Here is a 21,923-nt window from a genome sequence, read left to right as displayed (position 1 = left end):
TGGCTGGTTCCACAAATATAGTAAAGAGGGAGGTAGAAGACAGCCTGGAAAAATGCACAAAAGGAGCATTTAGAGAGTGTGACCAAGTGGTGCTGAGTTGTGCAGGTGCAAGGGGTTCAGACTGTGTCTCTGGAGGAAGCTGGCAGATGGACGAGCATGGAGAAAGGTGCACAGAGGTGGGTGGGGATGATGATGGTCCTCCTCAGCACCTCAAAAGAAGGTCTCAAAGCACTAAAAACAGAAGGGTCTTCAATCCCAGTATGCTGGTGAAGAAAACAGAGTGTTGGAGACAGAGATTTGCTCTCCAAACCACAGGCCTGGGTCTGCCATCACTGTGCTTTCAAGATGCAGTGAAATGAGCAATTTAGATGGACACAGCATAAAGCTGAGATTAAGCTTCTATTCCCCATTTAATTTTTTTTTATTGCAGTCTTTAGATGAAAATAAAGCAGTTGTCAGCACTTTAGGTAACTTCCATGCTTGGCAACCTGGAAACAAATTTTGATTCACAGATGCCTCTTGCTCCTCTGATCAAATGTGCTGGCAGGACCGGTAGACAGGAGATGTCTTAACAGTTTTAATGCACCTAAATTTGTGCCTGTAGCTGCTGTTAATGCCTTGATTGGTGCTATTGAAATCTCTTCTTAAACATATGGTAATACATTCCTCACTGATTCCTTTGCCTTTCAAAACTCAGACCTGGAGATATCATTGTCTGTAATAAGTTCATTCTGTTCCTTCTGCTTTACTGCCTGCCTAGCCTAGCTTTGATGAAGTAATTCATATAACTCACTAACTTCAGAGCAAGTTTTGATTAGTTTTTGAATTAAATAACATATTTTCTTTTAGGAAGTCCTGCAAACTCATCTTGGCATCTGATATTCATATGACCTCTGCCATTCTGGATGCATCACCAGTAATGAAGAACCTGGATGTCAGGGCTGAGTGCACTAATTGGCCGTAATTGCCCCCAAAACCTTCATTTGGGCCTCACATTTACCCTCTCTGTCAGGAGCTCCATTTGACCTCCAAGCTGGGGGGCTTCTAGCTCTTGCCTGGGCTGTAGATGAGACTGTCTCAGACCTGTTCCTGAGCTTTCCATGGCTTTCCATGGGTGACTTTGGAGCTGGTGTGTTGCTAGGAGCCACTGCCATCACCTGCCATGGCAGGGGACTGTGCCTGCCCATAGTTTTGTCCCTGCCCTGTGTAGAGGCTGCTCCTGGCACCCCTTCCCTGGGAGCAGCTCCTGCTGCTTCTTGGCACTGGCAGCCACAAATACAATACAGATCTGGCAGGACTTTCTGTAGATAGAAAACTTTTAATGGATTGGTTTATAAACTGTTTGAGAATGTACAATACAGGCTGTTTAGCCACACTTTTCCCAAGGGAGATATTGCATTCAATGTGCATTTTTGGATCAGCACAAGCAGGCCTGCCATGTCTGTGGGACGACATTTAGTTATCAGGATGGGGGGACAGACCAAGTACAAGGAACCTCTTCCTTTGCTCCCTGAGGGAACAGCAACCTTTCTGTGCAGACCACATCACTAGTGCAAAACACTCTAATACCATCCCAGGGTTTTGTTGCACTGAACAAATAAGGCTAGACTGCGTTTCCTCCCCAAAGCAGGACTGGGAGATGCTGTGATGTCTCTGCCATAGGCAGCACCTGTGGACAGGTGCTCCACTTTATGGAGTGGCAGTCTTGAGCCACTCCATAAAGCTTGTCAGAAAAAAATGAGACTTGGGGAAGGATCATTCGCCCATTTCACAGAGCACAGCAGCTTCTATCCCACGGTGTGCTGCAGAATGGGCTCAATGCTGAGCCACCACAGGCACCAGCCTTCCTATTAATGTAACACACGAAGGAAAACCTCCCGGTTTGTGCTTTCTCCCTGGGAGCTTGTATACATTCAAATAGTGGCTTTTATATTTTGGGAAGGGGTTTTTTTTGCATGTCTAAAGAGAGGTACGTGGGAGAAGGCTGGGAGCGGGCTGCTCCTCCATTCACACCAGGGTCACTTATATCCCCTCTCTTTCGGAAGAAACCTTCATGGTTCTACTCCCGAAAGCTTCAAGGTTGTTTTCTGCCGTTCTCTCAGTGAGATCAAAGCCAGGACCATGCTCTTCCTCCTGCATCTCCTCCTCTGTCTATTTCACTTTCTCAGTGAATAAAGGAGAAATAAATAAACTTCTATTTCATAAATAAATAAATAAATAAATTTGTCCATTTCAGAAATAAATAAATTTCTGTTTCAGAAATAAATAAATTTATGTCTATTTCAGAAGTAAGTAAATAAGTAAATAAATAAATAAATCTCTGCCTATTTCAGAAGTAAATAAATAAATACATTTCTGCCCATTTCAGAAATAAATAAATTTCCGTCTATTTCAAAAAAAATAAAAAATTTCTGTCTATTTCACTTTCTCAGATCAACTCACGAGCAAACCCCACACCTGCGCTATCCCTATGCTAGGGATGCGAGGGCTCTTTTCCGGCCCGGGGCAGGCGATAACACCGCCGCGTCTCCCGGCACGGCTCGGGGCAGGTCAGAACACCGCCGTGTCCCCCCGGCCAGGGCAGGAAGGGCAGAACACCGCCGTGCTGCGCTCCGCTCCGCGCTCCCGCCTGCCTCGCCCGCCTCGCTTCGCCTCTCCTCTCCTCTCCCCGCCGCCTCAGCGCGGCCCCGCCGCCGCCAAGACGCCGCGGGCCGTGCTCCGAGTGAAGAATGGGGCGGCCAAGCTCGCCAAGCCGCCCGCGGCCGCGGGCGAGACCCCCGGCGGCGCCCCCGGACCCGGGCTCTTCATGGAGCGCTCGCAGAGCCGCCTCAGCCTCTCCGCCTCCTTCGAGGCCCTGGCCATCTACTTCCCCTGCATGAACAGCTTCGACGAGGAGGACGCGGGTACGGGGGGCCGGGGGCGGTGGTTCCCGGGGCTGTGTGTCCGTCCGTCCGTCCGTCCGCCGCGGGCGGTGTGGGCAGGCGGGGGTGGGGGTGAGGTGCCCGCGCCATCCCCGACCCCGCCGGGCTTTGGGGCTCGCGGTTCGTCCCGGCGGGGGTGCGGGGGGCTGGGGACTGCTGGCCGAGCGACGCGTGTGCCTGTGGAGGTTAAAACCGGGATCGTGTTCCAGCGGTGAAGCACGCTCCGGCTGCTGATCGATGGGGAGCACGGGCTATTTGCAAATGGAGCGGCTCACTCTCCATCCTCCTCGGTGAGGATGAAGGGCAGAGCTCAGGGAGAAGGCGTCCATCCTGCCGGGTGGTGTGTCCACTCCGATTTATACACCGTCAACTCTCGGGCTGATTGCTCCCAGGGGTTGTTAGCGCCGTACATCATGCTGCTTTTGGAAAGAAGAATAATGGGATTCCGTTTAAATGAGGGCAGAGTAAATCTCAAAACAAAAGCCTTTCAGAATGGATGCAGGGATTTTTTTTGCCGGCATCAGAAAGACCTTTCTGGCCTCAGACAGTTGATGGTAGTCATAAAATGAGACCAAGCTTAAAAAAGAGAGGCAGTGGTAAGAAAAGGTAGGAAGGGCATTGGGTTGAAGGGGCGAGGAAGGGTGGTGGGTGCTGGGGAAGGTGCTGGGAGTAGAGGGCAGCACAGCCGCTGCCTGGGTAGGGAGGGAGGGCGTGCGCCGGGCTGGATGGAGAGCGGTCAGAGAGCCCTCTGTCCATTCCCGGTGGCTCCCTGGTAATTGAGGGGTGTTTTTCCCAGAGCACACTGTACCAGAGACCGAGTCTTGTGAGTGGCAAATAATAAAAGTTGGTAACTAAAGCGTATTTCAACACCGACTGTCATGGTTGCATCCCTCAAAATGCCGGCGTGCTCCTTTGTCTAGTGGCTCATCCCAAGATGTGCAGATGCCAGCAGGAATACATCAGCCCGCCAGCTGCTACACCTGTAAGGATGTTGTTTTTAAAGGAGCTGACGTAAGAATCAATTCATCATCTGTGTGATTAACCTAGACTTGTCATCAGCATCATGCAGGGGTGGCAGGCAGAGGATTGTCTCCTCCAAGAGGTGTAGTTTTGAAAATTTTTGTCTAAAAATCTTGCTGATTATTTATTTGCACTTCAGATTTGGCTCAAATGCCGAGGAGCGTACAAGGCAATAACGGGAGCTTTGGGAAGTCTCAGCGCTGTTGCTTCAGGAATGATTGATAGTGAGACATGCTCAAGTATGAGAACCCAACACAATGCCTGGGACAGCATTTCCTTCCCTGGTGTCCAACCCCTCCTGCCCTGAGCAAGGTGATGGTTTAGGTGAATGCTTCCTCTTCCAGCGCTTAAAAAAATACGCTTTTGCACTGAATTGTATTTGTTCACACTTAGTGAATGTTCATGCATGAATGTTAATAAGCTGCTCTTAATACAACACAAGTACTTGTCTCTGAATTAAATAAATCCCCAATTAAGACCTCATTCTGCAGCAGCTCATGAGCAGATCCTGCCTGTGTGAGTTGTCTCGTTAGTGAAGCTGCTCAGGGTGGATTCAGTGTGATGGGGATGTTGCAGTGTTGCTCCTGTATTTCGTGCCTGTGAGTGTGTGTTCAGACATGTATGAGCAACCAGCCAGGAGGAACGTGTGCTGCTTTTTATTTTTGGTGTTAAAACTACGAGTGTATAATTTTCTCAAGCAAATAGATTACATGAAAGAGAAATTGTAAGAGAAATGCTGAAATTCTGCCAGATAAGATTCTATATTATTCATCACCATGCATGCTTCTGAAATTGTGAGAGATTCTGACCAGTTTGGGTTGCAGCATGATTTCTGTCAAAAAAACAGATCTTGATAGCTCATTCAGGGAGATGAATACTGCACTTGGCAAGATGTTCTCTATAGGAGGAGGCAGAAAAAAAATGAAATTGATCCCAGGGGCATTGACAAAGTAAACAATCCTATTTCAAACAGACACATCATCCATTTTGTCTGAAGCTGAGAACCACATCTTTAAGAGAATAGCCATCCTAGGGAAAAAGGAGAAGAGCTGATAAATGGCCAGGCTTAAGGGAAATGTGACATTTTCCTCTGAAAGGGGAAAACAGCCTAATCTCTTAAATCTACAAACAAGAAAAATTCTTGAGGTGTTTCATTTAAGTTGTTATGGGTGGGTTATATCAAAGGAGCCTAAAAGGAAATTTACAGATGTGCTGAGAGCCGTGGGCAGTGGTAACAATACCTCTGGCTTCCAGTATTTCACCCTTTTAGTCTGGAAAATGACTCTGCTTTTGCAAAATACAGAATATACTTTAACTTATACAATGTTTCCTTTTCTGCCATGGCTCTTTTGTTCTTCTTTGCTGTCTACCTTGTGGACATAAGATGAGAAGACTCTCCTCATCTTCCACAATTCCTTTGCCTGGCAGACCTGCGGTGTGTCTGGATGGGTTCTGAGCAGTGAACTGGGTGCAGATGATCTCTTCATGTGCAGAAGCAGGCAGCCAGGGGAGGCAGGAAAGCAACAGGGCTTGGAGCAAGAGACAGGATCACATTTGAGTGCTTCAGAGCATGAGGGTGATGGAGTTTTGGATATGTCATGTCCATGTGTCTCTCTGAAGAGGTGGATGTAGACTTCAGGGTTCCAATACCCTTTTCATTCCTCAGCTGCATCTACAAAAGAAGATGCTCTGAGCAGATGCAGAGCTTTTTTCGCCAGGAAGTTGCAGTGGAGCTTTGAAACAGCCAAAATGCACTCAGCGGATCAAGGACTCGGGGTTAATAACTCTTTTGATCTCAGCATGGTAATGTTGCTGGCCTTCCTGCTGGCTGAGTGCCACTGTCTTTGCTCCACTGAGGTCCCCACTGTCAGTGAAGTTTAAGGATTTTTAAGCTGCAGTTATTATCAGAATAATTGTTGGTTTAACTTATGCAAATATCTCTCCTACATTTCAGTTATGGAGCAGTAGAGTAAGAAGAGGTAAAAGTCAGTCATGCACTCTTTGTGGGCACATTTCTAGAATGTCTGTATCTAACACAAATCTTGTGAACACAGATCTGAGCTGTTCTGAGTATCTGCCATACGCTTGGTCTTGGCTGGAATCAGCTGTTTGGAGTGCTGATATTCCTTTGGGAAATGTCAGAGAGAGCCACACTGCTGAGGACTGAGCTGCTGAGTGGCAAGGGCATGTAGGTTAATAACAGGATCCATGATGACTGTGGGCACGTGCCTTGTAGGCAGGTTGTGGTGCAGCTCATAATGGAAGCTGAGGGAATGGTTGTATGAAATCCCTCTTTGACTGACAGTGGCCTTAGCACAGCCCTCCCCAGTTCAGGCTGAAGGTCATCCTTAAGGCTAATGGTGTGGAGGAAACCATCTTGTTCCTTGTGTGGAGCATGAAGTTTGGAAACGTGGCTAAAGCAGAGCAGAAAGTAAGGATTTTGTAGAGAGTACCAACAACTGACTTAGAGCTGCACATGCAGACCAAGCAGGCTTTGAGCAGGAGAGAGAAGCTGGTTTGAGGGGCTGGGGCAGTTGATGTGGCAGTGCTGAACCTGTTGGGAGCTGGGAAGTCAGAAGCAGTGCTCAGCTCTGGAGGGGTGACAGCTTCCAGATGAGGACCCCCGTGTACTGCAGAGAACAAGAACTACACCTAAAGAAAGACAGGTAGGTAAATGCAAAAAACCATATTTTTTTTGCATTTGGAAGGGATGGGGTTTCCTTTCTTTTGCCTAAACTTCAGGACCCAGCAGCAATTCTCTCTGTGTCTGGGTGTGTGCTCCAGCTGTGCTGTGGCCCAAGTGTGTGAGACATTGCAGTGCACCAGCTCCTTTCATCCTACACCCTGGTTTTCTTGGGAAGGACCTGCTTGCACTGGCAGAAGGCATCTGAGGCATGGCCTGACAGGGATGCAGATTTGGATGTGTGGAATTGTAGCCATGGGTCACACTGCACTTGCAGCTACCCTGGAATCCAGATCCAGCTTGAGCATCTGCACCGGGTTCCTTAGACACACATGTGTGAAGAGCAGGGCTGCTCTGGTCAGGAAGCAGGGGAAGGTGCAGAGCAGCTGTGAGGGACTGGTGAGTGTCCCCTCCCTGCTCGGGACCTCAGCACAGGGACTGTCCAGCTTGGCAGACCCCTGTCCTTGCTGCAAGACAGGAGAAGCAAATCGTGTCTCAGCCAGCTGGAACCAAGTGTCTGGCAGAGAGAAAATGGTTTCCAAAGTCAAAATGTCTCCTAGATACTGACAGTAAGCCTTCCTTGTGTCAGCTGCTCATTCAGAAAAGAGTTGAATTAGAGATAAAATTGAGCCAGGCTGCTGCTTTCACACATTATAAAGTACTGGCAGAGGCACTGTGTTACGATCAATTGCTTTGAAGAGAAACTATGTGAAATACTAATTTAATGGATTGATAAAAAACATTTAAACATTTGGGATGTAAGAAGGGGCTGTGGACATTTAGGTTAGTTTAGGATATTCTTTTGTTTGGGTTTTATGTATTGAACTTCCTCATAATTTTAAACATTGACCTACTCTATAATTTCAAACATTAAACGTTACAAAGCTATTAAATAGAGAGAGCCCCTATGTGTGTTTTCATGTTGCCATGGATATATCTCAGTTGCAGCACTGTATTGGGGTACATATGGTTTAAAAGAAAATTATGATTCAAGACTTAACTAGTCCATTTTTACCTTTTTTTTTTAATATAGGCCGAGTGCATTAAGTCCTTTTTGTGCTTACTTTGGTTTTGCTTCATCCAGAGTTAATTTTTGGAGCTCTGGAAGCCTCTAACCAGTTTTGTTAGTTGCTTGTAAGATAGGTAGCCATGCTCATGTGGCAGACATATAGGGAACAGGGGAAATTATTCATCCATCTGGAATGTTAGCTATTTTTTAATCAATCTTTTATAAATGAATGGACAGTTTATCCCTGCAGAGATAGCCCCTAGAGCTCACCTGGCCATGCATTACTCCAGGGATGCCACCTCTCTTGGTTGGTGCAGGAGGCAGAAAAATCCAGGACTTTTCCCTCTTCTTGCACAGTAAGGAGTGTATCTTTGACTGTAGGTTATCCTAGTGATTATAGGAAATTCCTCTCTCCCTGCTGGGCACATTCTAGCTCTAGATAAACATGTTTATTTCATAAATTGATTAAGTTGAAATAAAAAATACAGCAGTTCTGGAAGAGCTGCTGTCAAATCAGTCTTCCATCAGAGGAAAGTTTATGAAAGGGACCAGCAGCCTGGAAGAAGAGGCTGTGGACAAGACCTGCAGAGGCTGGTGATCCCAGTTATGAGTTAATCCAGATCCTAAATACAGCGACTGATTCTTACACCATGTCATGATTCTTACGTGATTCTTCCACCTGGTCAGGCAGAGCTGAGCAATCCTTGCTGTCCCTTAGCTGCCCTGAGCACTGGAGCAGCTTTCTGCTCTCGGGCCCTGCTGCTGCTGCACGTGTGATCAGGGGACCGCAGGTGCAGACAACAGGTTTGGTCTTTGGTGGCCATGGGAGACCGAGAATGAGTCAGCACCAGGAGCAAGCGATTCGAAACCTTGTCCTTGTTTGTGTTGCTCTTGGTGCTGTGGCTGCACGTGAGAGCAGTGGTCCTGGGCCAGGTTCTTGCTGTGCCTGTGGAAAGGCAAAGCAGAATGTCAGCGTCAGTCCCGGGGCGCTCGTGGTCTGTGGCAGAACCCGGCAGATGGGGACGGTGGGACAGATGGGCGAGCGCGGGGAAGGGTGACGTGGCCTCGGTCAGTGCTCGGCGTGCCAGGCTGCCTTCCTGGGCCACCAGCTGCTCCCCACTCCTGTCTCCCACGGGGCGTCCTGCAGAGTCCTGCAGCACCCCCCAGCCGGCAGCATCCGCCTGTGCCACGTTCAGAATTGTTAGAAATGCTGATGTAAGGTGGGAGGAAGGGCTGCCAGCTCAGGGATCTCAAGCACTGTGCCACAAAGTGCTGTGTAGAAGTTTCCTTGGAGGTCATCTGGGTGTGGGTTTACAGGGGAGAGGGATGTGGATGGGGTCATGGGCCATGATGGTGGCTCTGCTGTCCCCTGAGCTTTTGCAGCACGCACTTGAAGCCATGGAGAGCACAGCATTGTGTCTCCTTCCCTTGAAGGTGGCCTGATGTATTTCCAGGTATTCAGAGGATGATGCTGAGTTCCAGCCTGTGTGCAGGAGGGTGGGTTCTATGTGACCCCTGCCAGCGGCAGGAAAAGGATATTTCTTTCTCTTATAATGCTGTCAGCTGGTTTCCACATAGAAGAATCTGTCCCTGGAAAGCTTTCTGTCTAGGAGACACTGTTTTTTTATTGCTTCTATTTCATGTGCAGTTAATTCTAATGCAACATTTATTAATTCAAAAGCACTCTGTTCTCCAGGCAAAAAAAATTATCTTTGCTCTGTCAGATTCTTGCATCAGGACAAGTTGTGAAACGCTGTAACTACTTTGCTTCAACATTTCTGTTTGACAGAATGTGTGGATCTGCTTTGTGTAGGGAAGAATTAAGTTTGATTGGAGTAGTTGTTTTGAGGAATAATTTATCTCTGCAATTGTTTTCTGAAGCACTATTTGCTTATATTTGAAAGCTTTCAGTTAGATTAGAAATGTGAACAATTTAATTTAGGAAATGGTCTGTAAGTCGTCGATGGTTTTGGTGGGGCAGTGAGACCTGACTCACTCAAGACTCTCAGCCCTGCTGTCTCCTCCTCTCTCCCACAGACATCTGTTGAGAAGCACCATTAGCATATTTGAATAAGGATTTCTGCTCCTCTGCGGAAGTGTTCAACACATTTTGACTATCCCATCTATCCAAATGATGTTCCCTGGGGGCTTGGTTTTATTTTCTGGGAGGTTGCTGTACTGTATGGCAACACGTGTCGCTTCTGGGGTTCTGCAGCACAATGATCCATCAGCTGTGCCATTGCTGAAGTCATCTGCTGATGACACACAAATTAGGCACTCTGCTGTCCATCAAACCATGCCTTGAAATCTGCAGTTAAGTTTTCTCTTTGGCTTTGCTTTTGCACAACAGCACAATTGTAAAGGCTGAGTAGCCCTGATACAGCCTCACCACACAGGGGTACAGCAAGCTCTGTAGCCCTACCTTTTAGTCAGATCCAGCCACAGTTAAATCACTGAGATGGATAATGTGCCACCTTCATGCCATCAGGGTGTTCTGTCAGCTTTGTCCAAAACAGAGAGCACTCATACAGCCTTGCAGAAACCAGTCTAAAATGTCTGAGTGCTCAACAATTTGGAGAGTACACCATGTACAGAGGTAAATGGCACATTTTTCTCCAAGCTGTTTTATGACTAAGGGGAGCTTAAACTATTGTCTGTGTCCTTATTCTTGCAAATGTAGAGGTAGACGGGTCAGTTATATCTGTTTCCCAAGTAACTAATCTACTCCTGATCAGAAGGATAGTTTACCCTAAAATGTAGCTTAAATCTGAATAGAAATAGCAGATTGCTGTTGCATTGCTCCCAGCAACATGGCAAGCAATTGATCACTGCTCTTCAAAGCAACTCTTCACATCACAAAACTGTTCCTTCTTGTGCCAGTAATTCCAAGCCAGGAAATGGCTGTAATGATTGCCAGTGCTGCCTGGCACCCCTCTCCCTCCTTTTGCTGTTTGGGCCAAAGAAACCTGATGGATGGTTTTGTTTTCGTCAGGTGTTTTGTTTTTTGTTGGTCGTTGTTGTTGTTGGGTTTTGGTTTTTTTTTTGTTTTGTTTTTTATAAAGCAGTTTTCCAAATGTCCTGTTGGCCTTCTTGCTGTACTTGGGATTGTGCAGGAGGAGCAGTGTGGACAGTGCCCTGGTTGCTGTCTGGCCCCTTGCAGTGAGGAGTATCTGTTTCCCACACTTTGTATGCAGTATTCCTGTAAATACCCACTCTTGCTCCTGGCTAACACTCAGGGTATGATCCATGCTATTTTCTAGATCATTCCCAGCATGAGTGCTGTTGGCTACTCATTCCCTTTTCTGGCATTTGTATGTTAATTTTTTCAGTGCTCTGAAATTACTGGTTTTTACGTGTGCCTTTAGTGATTTTCTTTGTGTTGATTTGGAAGGTTGAGCTATTTTATCCCATGGATATTGGTCGGAAATCAATATCTGTTGTTCAGCGAGACCCGTGGTATTTGTGGGATTGGGAGGTGGGGTAAATGTCTGTAATAAGATGCTTTATCCCCTGGGCTCCAGGAATGCAATGTTTGTGGATGAATTTGGGAGTGGAAGAGATGCTCTGTCACTGAGGAACCATGGGCAAAATGCAGCATCCTTGAAAACCTTTGCTTTCAGAGTGGCCTGTGTTGTCTGTCAGGCACCTTCTCATCACTTCATTCTGTGATGCTCAGGTCAAGGGACTGCCAGGCTGTCCTTCACAGTTAGCAGCTGGAATGAGGAGAGGAGTGGTCCAGACTGTGCTAAACATTGGTGACATCTGATTTGAGAGGCTCCAGTGTCTCTGGCCAAGGAACACATGGTTGTGTCCCTCTCTGGAGCTGACCATCCTCTGGGGAGCAGCAGCTCAGCTCTTGGTGGGCTCAGACTTGCAGAATGACCCACCTTAGCAAGGAAGCAGCAGTGTCACCAAGGGACAGGAGTGTGGGGACAGGCTGCTCCTTCCTCAGCTCCCTGGGCAATATGGATGAGGCTGACAGTTTCCCAGTGGTGACAGTTTCCCAGTGGTGACAGTTTCCCAGTGGTGACAGTTTCCCAGTGGTGTGGGACTTTTGCCAGCTGCCCACCAGCAGTATGCATATTTACAGTTAGCAGGGAATGTATCCTGCCACGTGGATGGAAAACATGTTAATTGTGTTGCAGCCAAGATGTCTAAGAAGATTAAGATTTTTTTTTTTCTGTTGTAAATCCAGCTCCTTGTTTAGCACTTATCAACATCCTAGGAGGATTGTGTGGGTGGGTTTTTCTTTCTTTCTTTCTTTTATTTTTACTATGGACCTTTCTTTTCTTGTATTTTGTGCATGCTCCAGCGGAAAGTTAGGAAACCTTCACTCAAGATTGTAAGGTGGCTGCTTTATATCCACATTTGTGTTTTAATCAGATTGTCAGAAAAAAAGGAGGCTTTTCCTTTCTAATGCCTGTTGGATTTCCAGCTACTGTAGTTGATTAATTCCTGAAAGTATGACAACTCAGACCCAGTAACTCCCTGTCCCTGATGTTTGGGTTGTGCTGCTGTCCCTCTGCTGCAGCTCTGCTACCTCCTGTCCTGAGACCTCTCCAGCAGCCTGTGGGATTAGAGCAACTGCTCTGCACCACTTCTGCAGAGCCCTTCCACTTTTATAGCTGTTTGAATTAAATTCACAGTAAGGGTAGACAGTGCTCCAGACTAACTTCTGAAGCTTGTCAGTATTCTGCTTTCCCCCAGATCCCTCCAAACCAGAAGGAATTGCAGGAATTGCTGTCACAACCCACTATTGCATTTCAATGGTGAATTTGGTATGTTTGCCAAAAACCCAGGCATTTTTGTGTGGGTTGGTCCCCGTACATCTGCCTTTGTGGATCACATAGCCCACAGTACATCCCCTCCAGATACAGGATTTTTGTTGTAATGTAAGTAAAGAGGAAAGGCTTCAATCCATGTACCTTTGAATAAAACCAAGCATTCTGCCGTGAGCATAGTTTCTACAAGAGTCAGTGCTTGTTTTAAATATTAAATGTGCAAAGTTGGGCTTTTTCAAAATGCCTGTGAGTTTTGGTCTCTGGTATTTGTTGAATGTGAATGGGATTTGGGGCCGTGTCTGTTTCTGGCAGTTCAGATCACCCCGCAGCTCTGCGAGTGTGGGGCTGAGGTGCTGCCCTGGTTGTGCCAAGCCAGCTGGAGCAGAGGAGCAGAGCCTCCCTGGGACCCTGCAGTTCAAGAGGTTGAGCGTGGGTGGGGAGTGTTGAAGGCGCTGGTGTGGGAAGCAGGGCAGGCAGCGGCGAGAGCGCGTGCAGGCCAGCGCTCAGCCTGGCAGACAGCGCCTGTTAAATCAGGCTGATTTATGGAGCAGTTTCTGTTAAAAGCTTCCTCGTGCACTTTAGGAAGCGGAGCTGCCAGATTGGTCAAACTCCAATGCCCAGACAGTTTGAATTGGCTGCTGGCTGCAGTAAGGAGCGTGGCGAAACTCGAACAGCCGTTTCCTCCTGCCTTTGCAGGCTGCCACATCGCTGCTGCTGCTCGCCAAACAGACAGTGTCAAAATGTTACGTGGTATGAGGACATTTCCATGGCAACGTTAGCATCCCATGACACCCGTTCTCCTGCTGCGGTGTCAGCGCAGGCTGTCGTCGATGTACTTTCCTCCTCCATCTGGGCCCTTGGGGAGTGCTGTGGTACGGGATCATGTGGATTTCTTCAGTTGTGGGGCTGAGGGTGGAAGAGATGCTCTCACTGGCCTTTTGGGTGTCTTAAGTAAGGCAATGATTCCTTCTTTTAGCATAGCAACACTCTCATGTTCATGGTTGGGCTCGCAAGCACCTGGATTTGCGTTCTGCTGCGCTGAGGAAGCAGCTCTCCCTCCATCAGATGGGCGCAGCAGTAGCTGTGTCCTGCCTGGCATCAGAGCACCCACACTCCTGTCAGGCAGCTCTGAGATCCCTCATTTTGGACAGACACTCTGGTCTTGCTTTGGGACAGTTCTTTCAGCCCAGAGAAAGCCTGATGTCCATCTGCAGCCTGCTGGTCCTGCTCCTTCCTCCCCTTCCTCAGCAGGAGTCATCAGCTGCCCTGGGCACGGCTGGTTTTGGACAGCTGCCTCACACCTTTGGGTGGAGTTTCCTCCATGGCTACCTGGAGGTTTCATCATGTCTTGATCAATGTTTTGGACTTGCCTAAACATATTTTGATTTTTGTTGCTACCTCTGTGTCCCGCCAGGATTTTCAGTATTCCCCAAGGTTTATTTTCCCCTTGTCTTCCTATATTTCTGTATTTCTACCAGGTAATGTGTTCCAAAATTAGCATCATGCTTTTTTTCCACACATGTTTATTGGCTCTTTTCCCTTGACATAGAGAAAGCTGTTCTCAATATAAGCTAGAGCTTTGGCAAGAAATAACCAAGGTGGAGATGTTTCCTGTATGGCAGCCTGTAGACATTCCACCAGTGCCTGTTTCTGACTTCTGCTTGGTATTTTATTAGAGCAGGAGAGAGATCTGGGGTTAGTTATTGTGCATGTGAGGATTCTGCATATGGCAAGGTCGAAGAGATGTTTAATTAAGGATTTGCCTACCCAGTATGTACAGGCTGTGGATGTGCAATTCAGGGAATGTGGGTACACAACAAAGCTGTTTTTCACACAATGGTGCTACAGCACAAAGGGATCACAAATGATAAAACCCAGAGATTGTGATCTTCACATCTGGTCTGAAGGGTCTGAGAGGGTAAATGTGAGGTGTGAGAAATTACCTGTTGAGGCTAGGGGAAGGAACAGAACTTGATTTTTCAATCATTTCTGTTTGTCCAGACCCACTTCTGAACTGTTTCACAACAATAATTCTCAGCTCTCCTGTCTTGCCCAGTGCTCTGTGTTGAGTCGTGCCAGAGTCCCAAGTTAATCATTCTGTAAACTTGTTTTTCATCTGTTTCCACTGAATTCCTGGCATCTGCCTAGTAACAGGAGTAGGTCTGTTCCTGTGACCTGGCTGCTCAGTCTCTGCAGAAACACTTTTACTGCTCCTGCACAGGAGACACTGCTATGTCCTAAACTCAGTTTTTCCCAAGACCTAATCCAAGCCAAGCCTCTAAACCTGGCATCGTGTGGGCCCTATTTCAATTTTTTCTATTTCTGTCTCAGTACTGCCTGGCTTACCTACTAAAACACTCTATGAAATATTGCATGGTTGGTTGAGGCAAAATCTGGCTTGTTGCTCTAGGAATAATACCAGGCAAATTATCCACAGTCCATTTTATTTGGTGAATTCAACTGTTTTCACAGCCTGTTCACTGCAGCTGTCTGCTGCAGAAAGGCAGCAGGCTTGTTGGATACAGTGACTGTAGAAATCGGGAAGTCTTATTTCACGCTGTAATTTTGTTTAATTTCCTGAAATCTGGAAAGCTGTATATTTTCTAAAACATCATTGCTCTGGAGCTCTAAGGCTGGGTTTCCAAAGATTGCCCATACAGGGTGCTACCTGCATGAAAATGTTGGTGAGAGACTTGAATCCTGAAGCAGGGACAACATGATGGTCTGAAAATGCTTCACTGAGCAAAATATTAATAACTTCACAAGCTTGTGCCAGTTTTGTTAAGAATGTGCTTTTATATACAAGCTGACCAAGACAGGAGTGGTCTGTGAATGTCAGTTATGCAGATTAAAGCAGCATTTGGCATCTGATACTCAGTTAATACTCAGTTAATGGTTTGAAAACTGGATTTTGCCTGCTTTAATGCTAAACTACTATGTCAGGAAAGATTATCAGCCTGTTATTTCAGTTTATAAAGAGGGAATAAAAAAGCTTAACTTCTTGATACAAGTACATCTTGGAGGGTTTAGACATCATAAAAGGTTTGGTGACCTGTTGTTTTAACCTCTTACAGTCATCAAATTTGAGAGGAAATTGCAGTCCAAAGTGAACATTTTAAAACCTGCTGATCTGAGTGGTCTAAGAGTCAACCTGTTTTTTCCTCTTGACATTCCTCTCCTTAGTTCTTTAGACCTGTAGTTGTTCAGTCCACTAAGGCTGCAGTGCAGAAAGGGGGGAAAGAGCTGCAGAACTAGGACAGACTTGGAGTATATTTAACAATGTTCTATTTCGATGTGACAACAGCTATCGAACACCTACAAGATTGCAAACTGTGATTCACTCGGAAGCTGATATAACTGATGTCACGTTGTATTAATAGCTACAGAATTGTAGCTGCTTTTAGCAGTGAGATTCATTAACAGCCTCTACAAACACTCTTGACAATCAGTTGAAAACCTGAAAATATTAGGTGTATGTAAAAATGGATTATGCCATAAAGGAACCTCCCTGTGCTGCCAAATGTGTTTACAGCAAGTTCTTGGGGGTGTTGTGCATAATGATTCCTCTTCATCACTTTTGGTAGGTCTTAGTGATAGCAAAAGGTGTTTGAGGACTAATCCACACTCTAAATTAACTAGGAGCTGCTGATCTAATGGGTTGCATGATGTGAGTGTATTTGGGGATTATGGTGTCCATGGCATTTTTTTTGGCACGTGGAAGCTGCACAACCTTCCTGCATAGTGCTGATGATGTCTTGGAAGGTATTTGTTCCTTCACCTGTTTTAGCTGCACATTTTGGCTTCAGTGGGTGTGGCAAACCATGCCTGGACAGAACCATGCGAGGAGTGCCAAGTGCAGGGAGTTCTGCTCCCCTCTGAGCCTTGCCTGCTTTCCTTGCTGTGGGCTGATAGCCGTGTCTGAGGAGAGGGGTGTGGAAGAGAAGGAAATGTTCAGTTCTGCCTATCCTTGAAGAGGCTGAATTAGTAGCTAACAATGATGGTATATAATGGTCCTCTCCAGCCTCTGTTAGCTCTCCTCTGGGCTGTATGAGTTGGCTGCTCTTCCAGGCTCTTCATAAACTCATCTCTTCGTTACACACATGTGGTTTTAAGCTTTGCATCCCCTGCATGACAGGTTGGGACATGGATGTGGAAGTGAAATGAAGACTGAGATTCAAGAGAGGAAGTGTTCAGGGTGACATTTGCTCTGTGTCAAGTTGTGTAGTCAAGCTTGTCACTGGAAGTGAATGTGTGGACGTGTAAAGCTGGGCTGACATTTCCAGTGCTCTGGGTGTTCCTGGGAGTTGTTCCATCATGATGGGCCACCTACTTCCCTCAGTTCCTTCTTTCCCATATATCACAGTACTTCCCTTCCTTTTGGCCATGAATAATTCCCTTTCCTTTAAGTTTTCAGGTGATGTCTGCTCTGTCTTATTCATCTGTCATCAGGTTTTGGCTTCTCTCATTTGGATGTGACCTTACTTTTGGTGGCCTGTGACTCTTAGGCTGTTGTGTGCTGACTTCTGGAGATGGATTCTTCTGAGACTGGTAGGAAAGGTTGGCTCAGGACACAGCAAAATTGCAAATAACAGTACTTTGAAAGCAGTACTGTCTGCCAAGGAAGCAAAGCTCCATATTTTGAGAAGATTGAAACCCTAAGCCCTTTTTTTCCTGTTTCATTGTTCATTTTTACAAGATTGAAAATCTTGGTTTTGAGTACGTTGTTAAATGGTCATTTGCCCTTCCTCCCTGGAGTTACAGGCGGCTGTCCAGATAATTAAGTACAATTGATCATCTTCCAGTAACACTGTTTATATTTTAAATATCTCAATAGCAAAGGATTCATTGGGCACATAAAACAGCAAGTGATCAAACCACGTCTGGCTCAACATGTCTGTTGAAACAGCCTATGACAGTTAAGGAGTGTAATTAACAAGACACATAGAATGGGATTGAAAAAAGATGTGAAAATAAGCAGAAGGATTTGAAAAGGATTAAGAATGTTAATGACAAACCAGTAGTTAAATGGTGCATGATTAATGACTGTAGAAGTAAAAGGTTGACTAAATATTGTGACTCTGTAATGGCTGCCCCAAAGTAATAGAAAAATACTCTGCTCAAAAGAACCCAGACCTGGATTTATATTGACACATGTGCTGACTCTGGATTTAGTCCTGTTTCTGAGATTGGTTTAGGTGAGCATCCCCTGAGATGCCTTTTGTGGTTGACTTGATGACCTGAGATTCCTTTTCCATCTTTAATATTGATGATCAGGACCAAGATATCACCACCCCACTGAAATGCTGAATCCTCTTCTGAGCTGGACTGGCATTTTGCAGTGTGTCAGTCAAGCTGTTCTCAGGAAAATCAGGCTCTGTGTTCAGTAGCTCCCAGCTTACACAGTTTAGTTCTGTCTCTGAGCACTAAGTAGCTTTGATTTCAATAATTCATCTCCCTCCAACGGCTTTATTGTCACTTGATTTATTAATGAGTTAGCTTAAATACTGTCCTAGTGCTTTCTCACAGCTAGGTGAAACCAAGGGTTGTGCTAAGCACGGATTGTGTGAAAAACACAGCATTTCCCTGCAGCTGGCCCCTGAGGGGCAGCGTGGTTAGACTGGATGTGCAAGAGCTGGAACTTCACACTATAACCTTGTTTTCAGTAGCCCTTCCCAGCACTCATTCTCTCTTGTTGTAGAAGAACTTCAGATCATGCTTTCTTTTTTCTAGGAGTGGATTGTGATGGTTAATTAGATAATGTTTGTAGAGCAGTGTACAAAACCTGCCAAGGGTCACTGTCCTCCCTGGTATTATTAGAGCTGGAGGAAGACTGCCAGAAGGTATTGATTACTTGGTAAAAATAAACCCTTCAAACTTCTTTGGGTTTTTCATTGCTGCTTTTTATCTCAGCATCCTGCAAACATTTCAGAGGGTGGATTTGTTTGCCAGAAGATCAAAACAAAATGTTGACAACTACTGGTGCCAATTTGTAGCCTCCCATGTGGGCGGCATCAGAGGATTTTGTGCAGTGCTCTGGAAAGTCTTTCGAGGCTCTGAATCCCCTTGGATCCTGGAACTGCTGTTTGAGCAAAGCTTCCAAGTGTCCAGGTGGGATAGCACATCGAGTACAGAGCACACGAGGATCTTTTGGGGGTTGTGAAACTGTATTGTGTATAGAAGCTTGTATAAACCTCCTGAAGCTGACATTTTGATTTGTTTAGTGAAGTCTGTCAATTAATTGAGTAAAGCTGAGTCTTTCAAGGTGCAGTGGGTGCTGTTGAGAGCGCTGTGTCTGGCTGGTGGGAAGGGCTCAGTGCCCTCTGTGTTTTCTAGTTCATCTCTCAGCCATGGTTTACACTTCTCACACACCTCACCATGGAAAACAAAATGTCACACTTTGAATTCATTAAGCAGCTGTGACTGTTGAAAGGGAAAGCTGTTCCATATGACAGTAAAATACGGGGAAAAGTCATGTATCTGTAGCAGAAAATACATGGGAAAGACAAATATTGTGTAATGTTCAGAAGGGCCAAGTCATGCTTCATAAAGGGAAATTTCTAAGGAGAATGGATACAACAGGAGGACAATTCAATCAGGAATATGGATTGTGTTATAGAAGGAGGATGTATAGTCATTCATGGATCCAGAGGAATAGAATTCACTAGTGACTTCAAATCAAGTGTGGCCTTGTGGTTTCTCTGATGAAAATACGCAGTTGGAGCAGAAGCAAAATGTTACATCCTTCTCCAAAACAGGCCAAGGACAAAGCACAGATCTCCAAACATCTGCAAGTGTTCTGACCTAAAAATTGCTTCAGCAGGGAGACTAAACCAGGCTTTGGTGGAGACTGCAAAGTGCTTTCTGTGCATGTGTCAGACTCGCAAATGGGTTCACTTTGATTATCACAAGTCCCCTTCGTGTTCGTTCTGAGCCATTAAGCTTCTTTGAATGAATATTTGGCTGAATGAGAAGTTTTTAAGTGGACTGTCATCCAGCAATCTTAAGAACTGACTTGTCACGGGGCAAAGGGCATGTCTTGTCAAAGCTGACCACTGGTGCTTGAAGGTCCAGTGCTGGCCTGGCCTGCCAAGCTGCTTCCTCAGGCACAGGGCACCTGCTGGGGCTGCACTGACCACTGATACTTTGGTAATCTTGAACAGGTACCAGCTGCTTTTCTTTTAAAACTCAGCACAATTCATGAGCAAAGGAAGGGCAAAAACCATCCGCAGATGCTGTAAACTCGCTCTCTCCATGCTAGTTGCTCAGATTTGTTCCAGAACTAACTGAGATGTGAGCAAGTCTTCCAGCTGCCTGCTGGAAGCATGCATATGAGTGAAAAGGGTTAAAAAAAAAAGGCAGATGACAGAATTAACATCTAGCTGTTTAGGTACGTGGCTGGTGAAAGGGAAGAATGGTGCTAGTGCTGAGAAGTGGCAGAGAGGTTTCTGTTATTGAGATTTCTGTTATTTCAATATGTCACAACCCATCAGTAACTGAAAGATGGAGAAACAGCTGTGGGAAATGGGACAGTAAATACCTGCCAGCACAATTTTAATGCTCTTTCAGTTGAGCTGTTTAAGTGTAGTTGCCTGTTTGAGGAAACCACTGAATGTAGATTTTAATGCTTTTGCTGCTCGGTAGGTTCTCATGTGGGCGTTGCAAAATCATCCCTGATGGACCAGACACATGTGGAGTGAGACATGAGCATGGGAGGGGAGTGGCAGACACTCTACAGGTGGGACAGGGCATGCACAGACCATGCAGGGCACTCAGTTTGCAGGAACTATAGAGGAGGAGAACCTGGAAGCAGCTTAGGAAATGGATGGGAAGCTGCTGCAGTCTGAGGATGTGATCTCACTTCTCTGTTGTGGCAGAAGGAAAGGAGTAAGATCTTTGTCTGTCAAGGTATCTGGAGAAAGTCAGGGACATGGCAAGGCTTCTTAGGATGCTCCTTCAGGATGCTGGCCCACCTTCCACTGGTTCATGGCTTAGGGACTTTCTCTGCTCTTGAATTTTTTCCTCATTGATTTAATCCAATTTCTTTTTGACCCCTCATAAATATCCATGAGCACCCCAAAGTCCTACAGTGAGGAGATACCCAGCAGTGCCACTGCCCCTGTTGCCTCATGAGGATGTCTGCTGAAGTTGGCATGGTGAGCTCTTGGCTGTGGGTTGCCACAGAGCTGTGGCAGGGCAGACCCTAATTATAGCACATTATGCTGGTTTAATGACAGTAATAGAAAGTCAATTTATAGGCAAGAGCAAATTGCCTTTTTATATGGGGAGGAGGATAATTCCTCCCATGTGTTGCATTATTAAATTTGTAATCTTCATTTCTAATGCTTTTCAAAAGTGAATATTAACAGAATCTAAAATGCAGCTCATAAATTTATGAGCTGCATTTTTTTCCCCAAACTCTTCAAGTTCTATAATTTGTCTTAAAAGGTGAACTTCAGCAAGGTTAGGGTTTTTTTTCTTTCTTTGCTTAACTTAATAAATGAAAATCCCTTACTTGCTGCCTACCTCTGGACAAGCTTAAAGGCTCCAAAGATACTGCATTTTAAATAGCAGTAATGGATATCTATTTTCATTCTTGCTGAGTGGAAAGTTCTGAATTCAGGCTTATTCCCTGGTGATGAAAGACACTGGAGAGAAAAAAAAAATGACACGTTTTCATATGTCATTTGCTAGCAAGGAGGCTGTTATGATGCTCTTTTTTGTTGCCAGGGAAACAGAGCCCTGAACTCCTGTCTCTGCAGGAGGAGGAGGAAAGGATGTTATTTCACTCCTGAGCTCGATTTGTAATTGTGACTTGTGATCAGAGGCTGTGAATGGGTTGGGACTGAGGGTCTCACCTTCAGGCTCATTTTCAAAATTGTGTGTCCTACCTCCTTCTGTGTGTTTCCCTGTTGAAATGAGTGTGAAGGGTGGGGCCTGGTGGGGTGGGGCACAGGTCGCTGGCACAGTTACTGCACAGTGGAGTGAAACAGAGTGCTCGGAGCCCAGGTGGTGATGGAAGGGGATTGTACTTCTCTGACCTTGCCAGTAACGTCTTGAGAAATCCCAAGGCTTCCTTATGTCCGCCCAGTTGTTAAATCTGAGAACAGAAGCATGAAAGCTGCCTGCAGGTATCAGAAGGGAGGAAGGGACAGTGATGCAGGTGCTTTGTAAGCACGGTGTCCTCTCCTGACCTTTTCCATTATTGAGCAGTCGTTGCCTGCACATTTTATAAAGAGATTCCCATCAAACTTTTTTTTTTGTGGTTACATTAAAACTGTTTTTTTCACTCACACGCTGCCCTTCAATCCGTATTTGATCTCGCTGAACTGTCAGTGTTGCCTGCAAGGCTGATGCTGGCTGTATCACAATTGCTTCTTCATCTGTTCTCTTTTCTGCTCTCCTAGTAGAGAGAGATTAGCAGGCACTCTAAAGCATTTTGTTCATCCTTGCTCCTTCTATAAAATTTGTTCAGAAATATTTGGCACAGATCATGGGATTTTGGTGAACTT

General features: G+C 45.8%; 1 protein-coding gene across 1 annotated transcript in view; it reads left to right on the top strand.

Annotated features, from left to right (window-relative positions):
* Positions 1-2,610: 2,610 nt before the first annotated feature.
* Positions 2,611-21,923, top strand: part of RIMS4 (regulating synaptic membrane exocytosis 4) — a 55,297-nt gene continuing 35,984 nt past the window's right edge. Inside the window, exon 1 of the mRNA XM_039728183.1 lies at positions 2,611-2,903. Coding sequence (XP_039584117.1) covers positions 2,807-2,903 — 97 coding nt within the window. The 5' untranslated portion in view covers positions 2,611-2,806. The remainder of the gene's footprint in view (positions 2,904-21,923) is intronic.

Source organism: Passer montanus, unplaced genomic scaffold (genome assembly GCF_014805655.1).
Source record: "Passer montanus isolate IOZ18808 unplaced genomic scaffold, ASM1480565v1 scaffold64, whole genome shotgun sequence".
Classification (NCBI taxonomy): Eukaryota; Metazoa; Chordata; class Aves; order Passeriformes; family Passeridae; genus Passer; species Passer montanus.
The sequence above is the reverse complement of the archived record's forward strand: the minus strand, read 5'-3'. Positions and strand labels throughout refer to the sequence as shown.